Consider the following 12,723-nt stretch of genomic DNA (forward strand, 5'->3'; position numbering starts at 1 on the left):
CGGGCTGTCACGAATGGGAGCTCAAACAACATCAAGTAGAGAGGATCTTTCAAACACGGGGAACACCAACGCTGGATTTGTTCGCCACGCAGCAGAACAGCAAATGCCTGTTTTATGCCAGCAGGTTTCCTCAACAGGGGTCAAGGGGAAATGCCCTTTTGATGAGATGGTCCGGAATATTTGCTACGCTTATCCTCTGATTCCGCTCATTCCGAAAGTACTGCAAAAGATGAAGAGGGAACGTTGCACTCTCATCCTAATTGCTCCCCGTTGGCCAAGGCAGTTTTGGTTTCAGGAGCTCCTTCTGCTCTCTCAGCAGCCTCCACTTCGTCTCAAACCGACAGTGTCAATGTTAACAAGAGAGGGAGGCCAGATCCAACACCCGGATCCTCAATCACTGCAGTTGCACACTTGGCTCCTGACTTCCTAGAGTTCAAGGATCTTAACATCTCCTCAGACTGCAGGGCGATCTTATCACAAGCCTGTGCGCAAAGTACCATCAAGACATATCGTTTTAAGTGGAAACGATTCTGTTCATGGTGTGGGGAAAATAATGTTCATCCACTTCAAGCTCCTCCTGAAGCCATCCTTCCTTATCTACTGTCTTTAGCTAGGGCTGGACTAGTTTTTTCGTCCATTAAGGTGCATCTAGCGGCGATATCCAGGTTCAGGAAGAGTTCCAACAAACCATCCTTATGTTCATCATCTTTGATCAAACAATTCCTTAAGGGGCTATTCCGAGCTTTTCCACCAGTTCGTCCTCCTCCTCCTGAGTGGGATCTTAATATTGTGCTTTCTCAACTTCTAAAAAGGCCTTTTGAACCTATTCACAAGGCGGAGCTAAAGTTTCTAACTTGGAAAGCGGCTATCTTACTGGCTCTCACTTCAGCCCGCAGAGTTAGTGATATACAGGCCTTCACTATTGCACAGCCTTTCTTACAATTCTCTAAAGACTTTGTGACGCTTCGAACCAACCCAAGATTCATTCCAAAAGTACCGACTCAATTCCACATCAATCAACCGGTGAAGCTCAAAACTTTTTTCCCGGATCCTAAAACTCCGGCGGAGAAGGTTTTACAGTCTCTGGATGTGAAACGGTGCCTGAAGTTTTATCTTCAAAAAACAAAGGACATCCGCAAATCTAATCAATTTTTTGTTGCTTATGGTCAAGCCACCTTGGGTCAAGCTGTAACGAAGGCAACTATAGCTAGATGGTTGTCTTCTACGATTATCTTCTGTCATGACAAAGCCACCAAACCTTTAACAAGAAAGGTCAAAGCGCATTCCACCAGAACAATGTCAGCGTCAACGGCCCTTTTCGCTGGAGTGACGCTGGAGAACATTTGCCGAGCTGCTACGTGGAAAAGTGTGCACACTTTTACCAAGCACTACTGTCTGCAGTCGGCAGTTCATGATGATACAGCAGTTGGAGAAGCGGTGCTGCAGCATCTTCTTCACTAAGGTTAAACTTTTTATAGTCTTTTATTCTTCCTTTGACTGTTTTAAGCATATGTTTTTCATTATGATGTTTTAGCATTTTCAAACGCTGTCCTATCTGTAATGTACTTATGAAGGTTTTGATGCATATGTTATGTTAACGAGTTTGTGCTCTATTAACTTCCTGGTTGTGTGGGGGTGTATATGATTTATTTTGTCTCCCACCTTCCTCTAACGACAGACATGATGTCACTCTTTGCTACTCTGATTCAGGCATGTGAATCTATGAAAGCGACCCCAATCCTGGATAAGAAAACAAGTTACTTACCTGTAACTACGGTTATCCAGTATTGGTATCTTTAATAGATTCACATTCACCCACCCTCCTCCCCGGCACGGCAGTTCTGTTTTATGGATACTTATTCTCACTTGTGCTGGGAAAATCTGAGGAGAACTGCCTGAGCTGGGAAAGTTCTAGAGGGTGAGGACAGCTGATTGGCTGAGGCTACTATTTCAGGTCTTTTTACACAATGATGTAGATAGGCTGCTACGTTTTGGGCTTAGTTAGGCCTTTAGGCTTTTCCAGCCTACTACAAGAAATTTTTAGGCACTGCTATTGTATATATTTTTACCGTGGGACTCCCGCCTCGACGACGGGGAATGATTCAGGCATGTGAATCTATAAAAGATACCAATACTGGATAACCGTAGTTACAGGTAAGTAACTTGTTTTCTTATTTTGAATACCCCTGATGAAGGGTTCTTTTGACCCGAAATGTATTTGGTTGGACTGAATTTCATTTGCAAGTGGATATCCTGATCTTCAATTCCATGGAAGATTCATGCCAAGAATGTGTTATTGTTAATTAAATTGAAATGACTGGATTAAAAGTTAATGCATCCAACGTAGACCGCCAACGGACCGCTGTTTTCTGTGGGGGAGGCCGTGCAGGATCGTGGAGGTTCTGCTGGGGACTGCAACCCCCATCGTCCCCTGCACACTCCTAACGCGCTCATAAGCACAATGTCGACCCACTGCCACCTGACCACTGTTTGCTATGTGGGAGGCCATGCAGGATCGGCTGGGGACTGCACCTCCCATCGTCCCCTGCGCATGCCTAACGTGCTCATAAGCGCAATGTCAACCCGCGGAGCAGGACATGCACAGGCCAAGGGCATGCCCTCCCATGCCGGGAGGGGGCTGGACTGAGCCCCCCCCCCTCTAACGTGTGTGATTCCAGCTGCCAAGGTGGCCCAGCTTTCTGCCTGCAGATGCCGAAAATACAGCTACACTCGGAAGTGAGCCTACTAATACTTTAGACTCCTTTTTACTAAGGGTTACCGATGCACTGGATAAGGATATTGAAACTGTTGAGCAGGGACTCTCCATGGGGGATTTGGAGGTCCCCTGCCAATCAAGTGAGCCTTTATCTAGCAAGACTCTATTGGTATCTGTAGCTGACACTTTAAACCCATATCAAAACCCGCTACTACTCGCTCAAATATGATTTTCCCCACACAGAAAGCATAGTACTTTCACCCCATGTACCCTCAGAACCACCCACACAGGAAAAAAGGCATGGGGCTTAACCAAGCCATCTTCTGCTGCTGTTCAAGATCCCATTATGACCTCTCTGCCTATCTTGGATGTTCTGATTTTAAACCGTTCCTAAACAGACTAACCAGAATCAAGGCCAATGTAGCAACTCTCTGTTCAGCAGGGGAAGGCCCAACACATTCCAATTCATTGGCCCAGGTAGCAGAGACAACACCCCTTAATAATCCAACTGCTTCATCCACGTGCCCCCCTCCCCCAATTGTATGGTTAACCTGGGCTCAACGAGAGTGGGCAATAGCGGAGGGCCTAAATGTTCTCACTAAGGAGGTATGACAGCAAGGGTTTGTCCAACCTCCAACGCAGCGATTCAGTCACTTGCCCCTTTAAACAGCTTTTGTCAAACTTAACGGCTCAGAGTTCCAGGGGACATCCAAGGGTCTGATATTGCCACCAACTAGACCTGATGGAGAGAATGTCTCGAAAAGAGGGGACGTAATAGACTGCCATACGAGACTGGCCCTTCCTCTAGCAGCTTGTCCTTGTCTTGTAATTCTGGCAAATGTTCCCATATTACATAGTACTCAAAAGGAAATCCCAGACCAATTGATGTCCATAGCATGTTATTGGTTTAGTGAACACGTGGGGGGAGCAAGGGAAGATACTCTCCCAAATCCTGATGGAAAGAAGGGTGGGCTGGATGGGGGAACTCAAAGAAATTAATTGGGGGGGTGCGAGGGGGGGCTGGTTGGTGGTCAAATTCAACTCGCACCAACTGTTTCAGCAACTTTTTAATTGACTTCCGACAGGGCCATTAATGCACACCCAAATGTTTTTGCTACCGCTGGGCTTTTTTTTTACAAAGTGGTCAGGACCAGTCCCTGGGGACAAGATCCGGTGGCCCCTCTGTCTCCCCATTCCTGAGCCCCAATCTCTTACTGCGGGACAACGCTTTATCACCTTTCCTACCCTCTACCGATTTAATTCATTAACAGACTTTGAGAAACATGGCAAACCGGGCCAATTAATCTAGATGGTTACCGCTGTTTCCACACCGCCGCCCTTCTGTCTAAATCCGGTAGTGCCAGGGGAGGGACCCTTACCTTGTGAAAAAAACACCTTAAGTCTGTAAGTTTTGTCATATAATGTTTCCCCTTACTATCACCTTCTACATTTAAAAGGCCCAGGTGGTAACACAGTCCTCTTAATAAATTCCTACAAAAATAACTAAACCTGCAATATGAGAAGGTTGTTGACCAGTTGGAAGGGGAAATTAATTTACTTTTTAATACTCTAAAACAGATCCTGAATATCCTATGGTATGGGTGGGTGATCTTAATGTACACTGTTGTCATTTTTCAAATTTAGTAGCATGTGGCATAACCGAAGAGGATGGTGAGCCGTTATTACACTTCACCCTAACCCCTATGGAGATGTTCTGAATAAATTCATTGTCATTTAATAATCTAGAGATTCAGAATCCTATTGACTAAAGCTCAGGTATGCTACAAAACACATTTGGCATATCTACCCATGGCTCATCTCTAGATTATTAATTTCGGACCCTCTTAAAAAAATTCATTTGCAATGTTAAAATTAAGTCTCTTACCTTTAATGATCACGCTGCCATTATCAGTAAGCTGGAATGCGTAGAAATCCATTCGGAGCAGGAGAGGCATGTTAAACCCACGATAGTACAGAATAATGGGATTATCCTCAAATGGGCTACAAAGCATACATCGTTCCTGTCGGGGTTGCAAATAGGCAAAACGACATTATGACCTGCCTAGAACCGGAATCTGATCCTACCAAGGTAACCACAGCCTTTGAACAGATATTGTCCGATATTAAATACCTCCTAATTAGAAAAAATCCTACCGGCAAATCATCATGCCCTACATGGTTTGATCAAGCTTGTGCTAAGTCCCTATCAGCTTTACATCAGGCTCTTGGAGCTAAGCCCAGAGACGTGGAATTAGTCAAGCTTCTCGGTCTCCGGTATAAAGAGGCCAGGAAGAACAGAATTAAAACCCTAAAGGAAGAAGCATGGGAACAATTGCACCTAGCCGCCATCACAACTAATGCCAGGGACTTTTGGAGAGTTATCAATGCTCCCTTCCTCAAACCATCCACTGGCCTGAGTCTGTATTGCCGCGTGGATGAGGAATCTTGGGTTGCATACTTTTCCTTAATATTTGACCCAAAAGCTGAGGGAGTGACTATACATCGGGCAGCCATCCCCGCCGCCCCCCACCCGCCTACTAAACCTCCCTTCACTGTTAATCATCATGTGATAAGAGAGGCCCTTATGCTTTGCTCCAGCAATAGAGCCCTTGGCGCGGATGGTACTAGGGTAGATTTTTTCACTGAGCACCTGGATCTTTGGGTTCCAGTGTTGACAAATGTTTTTAATACAGACGCAAGTGTGGGTCCTCCAGACTCATGGACGAAATCTATCTTAATCACCATCCACAAGAAAGGCGATAAATCAGAGGCCAAAAACTATAGACCAATATCACTCTTGGATAGCACTGCTAAGCTTATAGGTCGGTTTTATTGAACAGACTAGAGGAATGGGCCACTGGCACCGACGTCTTGATCCCTGTCCAATATGATTTTAAAAAGGGGATGGGCACCCAGGATCAATGCCTCAGTCTGTTAATTGCCAAGCATACTCAAGTCAAGCAGGGCAAGCTATACTTGGCTTTTATGGACTTATCTGCAGCATTTGACTGCGTTGCATATCACCATCTATGGAGGATTATGAAAGAAATGGGTATCGATGAGGCAATTATCCTCTTTAAAAGGCAACTTTATTCTTCGGCCTCTGCCTGTGTCCGCTATGGGAGGCAAAGAGATTGCACCAGGTCGTTTCCAATTAACAGGGGCATCCGACAGGGTTGCGTATTCGCTCCATTACTTTTTTCCATCTATACCAATGGGGTTGAAGCTCCCCTGTCAGGCTCAACCCCAGATGTTCCCAAGATTAACAATGTACACTCCCGATTTCTCCTTTACACAGATGATGCAGTGTTAATCGCCAGGGCTAGTCCTACAAAAGTTATTAGAGGTCAGTATAAATTATATGTGCAATTTAGACCTAAAAACCAACGAGTCCTTCATTTTAACTACTGACCGTAAGAACAGGATGGTTCCAAGTTTTTATATAGAAGGCCTGAAAGTAGCTCAAACTGACATCTTCTCTTACCTAGGGGTGACCTTTGACAGACAACTAACTTGGTCCAGTATAATTACCACAAGGGGCTTATTGCTAGAAAAAAGCATTATTGCCCTATACTCTTTCATTAAAAAAAAAAAAGGGCGCGAAACCCATGGATATGGTTAAAAAAGTTTACACTGCCAAATCTGTTTCGGTAGCAACTTGTGGTGCAGGCATCTGGGGTTATTCTAACTCCTCAGCTCTCCAGATCATGGAGGACACTTTCTGGAAAAAACAAGTAGGCCAACCCCATAAGTTGTTGAAATGTATTTGTCACGCAGACATTGATGTTCAATACATTAATGATATAATTAGCGTGGCTCCAATCATTTTATGGCATTCTTTTTGGAAAAGAGAATCTGTATACTTCACCCAGAAGTTAATAGAAGACTTTTTCACTCTGGAACATGTCCACAGGATTCCATGGATTAGATACATCAAAAATAGTCTTTCCTCCCTTCGTTTAGAGCATTTATTTGTTTCGCCAAATTATTGCTCTAACTTTTCAATGCGAGAGATCAAAACCCATTTTCTCAAACAAAGGGCAAACAAAAGATTGAAAACTAACTGTTTAAAAGCATCAGTAAAATTCTGTTTAGGAGGACCGATTGCCCAGGAAGGGACACCCCCATACGTACTTACAGTGACAAACCCACGCCACAGATTTTTTTTTACTTGGGTTTCTGATCCTTCGGGAATTTTCACTATTCATGATCTCCTGTTCTGTCCCTGTAATGGTGTTTCCACTCAATCAAATTTGCTAAATGTTTTCGTTTGCAAGTTTTATGTAGAACACCGCAAAAGATTCATACAGCCTCTCATGCATAAGTATAATTTTACACAATACTGCATAGAAATATATTTTTTACAATCACTGCCTGGTCTCCTTGTTTCTTATTCCATTGTGTCTTTCCTATCTCTTTCATGGAAGACCAGCCGATTGTACAATACCCAAGAATGAACTGTATGTTTTCTTTGTTTTTAATGGTTGTTTTTAACTGGGTTTTTTTCTACGTCTTGCACTAGGATGGCTGTTTTTTTAAACTGTATATTTTCATCTTTTCACTGGAACACTAGCTGATTGCGTAGTAATCATGAATGTACTGTATGTTTTCAATGGATGTTTTTAGTTGATCTCCTAAAATTTTGTATTAGGATGGATGCTTTTATTCTCCACATTTGTACTTTTATGATCTTATTATACAAGTATTGAATAAAGTAAATTGACTGACAATAGGGAGATTGGATGTTAGGACAAACTGAGTTCTGTCTACCCTTTATGTGGATGTTTACTATTCTTAAGTCTTTGGTTAACACCGATTCTTCTCAGGTTCCAATAAACATATCCATAATTGGTCTTGTGATTCTGCTAGAACTCAATAGGTAGAATGTTAGATCCTAGAGCCATGCCTGTTGGAGTTTTATTATTGCCTGTTCTACTTCTTCCGTGGGTCTCTTTCACCAGTTCAGTCTTTTGTTCTATTGTCAGTCGTGGTGCCACATTGTCGAATAAAAATCCTTTTATTTTCTCAATTCTAAAGGAAAGTTTTGATATATGTGGCGCTAAAATAATCTACAAAAACATCTGCCAACTCTTGGTCTCCCTGTACCTAGGTTTCTCCCGGTCTCTTACAGATTTTCCATTCTCTTATCTTCTTTGGTTCATCAAGCTAGTAGTTTCTCTGACTTGTTCCCGGTCCTGTATAGTCCTCTCTGAGTGTTAAAGTATTGTGCTCTTGCCTCATTGGTGACTTGTTATCTAAATATTTCTCTTTGGGTTTATATTTGCCTTTCTCTTCTCATCTGAATCCCTAGCTTAAAACCCTTCCACATAGAGGAAATCCTTCTCCTTTTCTCTGTTTATATAGTTATTTCTCCTTCCCTGTTAATATGCATATCAGCTGTTACCTATTTACCAGTTTATATGTTTCCCATATTCTGGACTGGCATGTTTCTGATCATATGTCTTCCTTGAAATAGACGTCCCTGACAATTTTTGCCTAGTTTACCGTACTCTGATCGATTAAAAACCATGGATTTAGTCACCATTCTATGTTGTCATCTTTGTGGGATCTTAATGTCCCCAAGAACGGCAAATGGCCTAACATACCTCTTGCTAATTGAGCTGTGTCAGAATCTATGTGTATGTATACCTGCAATACATCTGAAGTCTTTCCTTCAGTCAGAGGCGTGGGACCAGGTTTAGAAAGAGAATACACTGTGTGTCTCATTATTCTGTTCCTAAATCCTATTCCTCAAACAACCTCTGCAAACCTCACCCACTTTAATTGAAACGCAGAATGTTCTTAGCTTCAGTTTGGACCATGATCAGGGAACCTGTAAAATAGCATTGCTCCGTCAGTTCGTTTTTTTGTTCCAGTACCCATTTTTTAAGTCTCAATTGCCTGCTGGAATGATTCTTATAATTGTAAGTAATTACCAGGGGGCATTGCAGTACACTCCACAGTGGAAATATATAATTTGTGGCATTTTGCAAGGTGAAATTTTGACCGATAAACCATGGTCTAACACATCTGTGCCATGACTTTTCTTAAAGCTTGTTTTCTCGTGTGCAGCTTTTCCTGCTGTCTTTCCTGTTTGAAACTTATCACCTATCAGGTTTGAGAATCTAAAACACTGTAGAAGAGTAAATGAAGATTCTCGTTCCAGTTTGCTTTACTTGCCAAATATAGTCTACTCGCCTCTAGCTTCTCTGTCCCACTGTATGTTTTGGTTGACTTTCCACAGAAGGCGGATTTGGAACACCGATTCCATTTGTCAGTTTAGCTAGCTCTGCAGTCTAATTTCTTTCTGGACTGTGGCATAGTTTCTACCACGAGGTATTGACGTACCCAACATGCTGCCATTAGGTAAGCCAATACAGCTAACCAGTAAAGTGGTGTCCTTTTAAGTGCTCTTTGCTTTGGATGCCCTATGTACTTTTTAATGGGGTTGTGAGGCGGCATTGGTTTAAAGGCCCATTTTTTTTTATTTTTTTTTACAGAAATGGTCCCAAATGACATTCAGTCTGAACTGAAACATCTGTATGTAGCAGTGGGAGAGTTACTTCGACACTTCTGGTCCTGCTTTCCAGTTAATACTCCATTCCTAGAAGAAAAGGTAAGGTGACTTTGTTAAGTCTTGAATCTATGATTCACTTGCCGTACTGGAGAATAATAAAATATCAACAAGGTACTGGAGGAGATCCCACTATGTTTTTTTTAATTGAAAGACTTATTGAGTCACTCAGTTGTTTCTCTAAATTTTGCAACCGTATTAACACTTTTATAGCTTGAGTTTATGTATTATTTACACACAAATATTGAATCACTTGTTTGCGTTTAGTTTTGGTCACACACTTTTTCCTATATAGTGTAAGAGAACAACACAGCGGTCTGCCGTTCATAGTATAGTCTGTTTGGGTTTAAACTGTTGAGGCCAATTTTGGACCTCCTGTACTGTTTCATTATTCAGTTGAGTGTTTCCTACGCAGACATTTACTCTGCTGACAAAAACACAGGCTAGTGTTTTAGAGGGAAGTGGCACACTTGAATAATCAATTGTTGGGACAGTGTACTCGTTGATAGTGAAGGGAAGCTTATTCACCTTTTTAGTTGTGTGGTTTGCAAAAAGAGCTTGAAGCAAATAAAAGTTCAATTTATCCATTCATAATCTGTCCTCTCATGTAGGTGATAGATAAAATGTAGTGCAAACTTTAGATACTTTTTAATGATTAGCAAATGATGTTGGTATTAAAAGGGCATATGTAATTGGTTGGTGCGGAATATCATGTTTGAGGTGAGTGATTTCATCGTTGGTGGAATATTTGTTATATACATTTCTGTGAAGATGCTTTTTTAAAAGTACGTATATTAAACATGAACCCTTCATGCTTGTCATTTAAACTGTGCATGTCAAGCACACAGAACCATTAAAAAGCATATGCTGAAACATGCATATTTAATAGAGGATACATGGAAATTGACCTTTTAAGCACTTTCGCTCACCTGCTGTCATTTGCTCTCACTTTTTAGTGAGTACAGAATTAGCACAAATCAGCCCATATATTCCCAAACAAAATGTGTGTTGCTACACCCTAAGTTAGGGTAAGGCAGGCAACATGGAAAGCCTGTGCTTTAAGAGCACATGACCTGCTTACTTGGTGGTTCTGTCAGTATGCTGTCCGTGTGAAATAAAAATAAATGCTTATATCGCATATATGTGTTTGCATTCTGGCCTACACTGTTTAGCAAAGTAATTAATTAAAATACAGAATATTAATTGATATGAATCTCCTAATATTTGATTGACCTAAGCAGATGCCACTGTGCATTGTGCTCCTGCTTGGTTGAAATATGTTGATTATTACAATGAACTATCCAAAATTGCTTCTTCCAAATGAGTCTTGGGTAGAAGAAGGGGCCCTTAAGATGCAGTATGATCGGAGAGAAGATTGGGTATGAAGTGTTACAGCATGGGCAATGGTGTTGAAATTCCTTGCCTGTTGTGTCCATGTTACAACGAAGCAGGGATGCCTAGTCAGGGGAGTGCTGATTAGACCAGCCTGGACCTTCAGTGGGCTAGTTAGTAGAAGGGACCCAGTTGTAGTGGCTCATAGTAGTGCATAAAAAAAGTGCAGACCTAGAAATAGGTCTTTTCTTTCCGACAAAGCAACACGTGTATCCATGCACTGTAGTGCAAGGAATAGAATGCTACAGGATCTGATCTCCTTGGATGTAATTCACTGTGATCCTATTTCTCCATCGAGCTGCTTGTCACATTAGTCCGGGTCCTGAGTACCCCTCACGGTTTCCCGACTCCTGGCCACTACTTTCCTAATCAACCTTGGTAGCCAAAACTCCGCATGAAAATCCTTCAGATGATTTCGTCAGACCTTTCATTTCATGTCCTAGACCTGGAAAAGTTGTCCTGCTGCTTTATTCTTGGAGATGCATTTGAACTACCAGAGATACAAGGAGGATGAATCTGAAGTTTCAGGCTACAAGGGTCTGGAAGGCATCATCAAGGGAGAGTAGCCAGAATGGTTCCTCTTCCAACCAAGCTGTTTATAGCCAAGTTACCAAAGGAGGCAGAGAAGGATAAATGTTCTACATGAAAGAGCATTTTGACTTTTGTTAATGACTCGAAAGCAAGGAGGAGCAGCAGCCTGAAACAATTAACACAGTCACCAATCTGAACTTTAATTCCCTTCAGCGTTTTATCCCAATGTGTCTTCATCATTCTTGCTTATTTTATTGCCTCTAGGAAGACCACAAGGCATTATACCCGTTTCTGTTAATGTCCCACACCAGAAACCTGTTGTTATTACTCAAAGGTATCAACAAATGCTTGTTAAATCCATTTGGTGGCATGGAGTGAAAAGATTAGCAGAATCATAAACATTTAAACAATTTCTCATTAACAGTGACTTGAAGGGCTTGGCTAAGCACGTAATGGCGGAGGACGTGCCTGGGTAGAGCTCTGAGTTGAGCTTCCCTTCCACAGGCCATTACTCCGGCATACTTCTCCGAAACCAGCCCAAAATAGTAGCGGAGCTGCGTGGTGACGATCTCTGCTACCCTGCCAAACCTGGGGCTGCGAACCGCTTCTGGCCGCTTCGATTGCGACGTTGGTCGGCTGCCTCCCTCGCTTGTTCCCCGGCCGGCGCTCAAAACTGGCCGGGGACGGACTGTTGCCGCAGGGCTCTGATGCCGAGGCCTACACCCGGGAGTCCCTGGAGCGGGTTTGCTGTGCCTCACACGGACCCGCCGAGCCGGCATCCTTTATCCTGCTCTAAGGAGAGCCCACCTCCTGACATCTGCGGCGGATGCCCCCCGGGGAGGGGGGGCTGCAGTCCGGGCCCCGCATTCTTCGCCCTGCTGCGGGGAGAGCCCGCCTCTTGGCACCTGCGACTCCCCCCCCCCCCCCCCGGGAAGGGGGAACTACGCCTCGAGCCCTGCACCCTTTGCCCTGCTGTGAGAGGGGCTCCTTTCCCGGTATTTGCGACGAACACTTCCCGGGGCGGGGGAGCCGCCCTCTGCGCTGTGGGGCCTGGACGCTGCCCCCATACACTGTTGCGGATCGGCCGAGGCAGACCGGGGGGTCCCTGCAGCGGCTGGCGGTGGGGGAGCTGCCGGTTGAGACGGGGGACACCTACTTGCCATTTCATGCTCCTGCCCCCGAGGCTGACAGCGGAAGACACCTGCCTGGACCTGCCGGACGGTACTAGCCGCACTGGGAGAGGGCGCCCTCCCCCCCCACCCCGCTCTTGCCTCATTCCTGTCCTCTGGCCCAGCACAGGGCAGGACCTACCAACACGGATTGGCGGCGACACTGCCCCGCGCCCCCTGCTTGCCCTGGTACTTCTGACCCCAAGGCGGAGCGGCCTTCCCAAGACCCGAGGAGACCACTGTGCACGTTCCCACCACGACACACGCCGCATTGCCCATGTCTGGGGCAACTAGGACGAGGACCGGTGCTGGTGGTACACAGGTGAAAGGAAAGATGGAGA

General features: G+C 44.0%; 1 protein-coding gene across 6 annotated transcripts in view; it reads left to right on the plus strand.

Moving 5' to 3' along the window:
- Window positions 1-12,723, plus strand: part of GTF2H1 (general transcription factor IIH subunit 1) — a 482,809-nt gene that overhangs the window by 338,559 nt on the left and 131,527 nt on the right. For all 6 annotated transcript variants that reach the window (XM_078681075.1, XM_078681072.1, XM_078681073.1 and 3 more), the window contains exon 13: window positions 9,217-9,332. In XM_078681075.1, coding sequence (XP_078537201.1) covers window positions 9,217-9,332 — 116 coding nt within the window. The remainder of the gene's footprint in view (window positions 1-9,216; window positions 9,333-12,723) is intronic.

This window comes from Lissotriton helveticus, chromosome 3_1, assembly GCF_964261635.1.
Source record: "Lissotriton helveticus chromosome 3_1, aLisHel1.1, whole genome shotgun sequence".
NCBI classification, from domain to species: domain Eukaryota; kingdom Metazoa; phylum Chordata; class Amphibia; order Caudata; family Salamandridae; genus Lissotriton; species Lissotriton helveticus.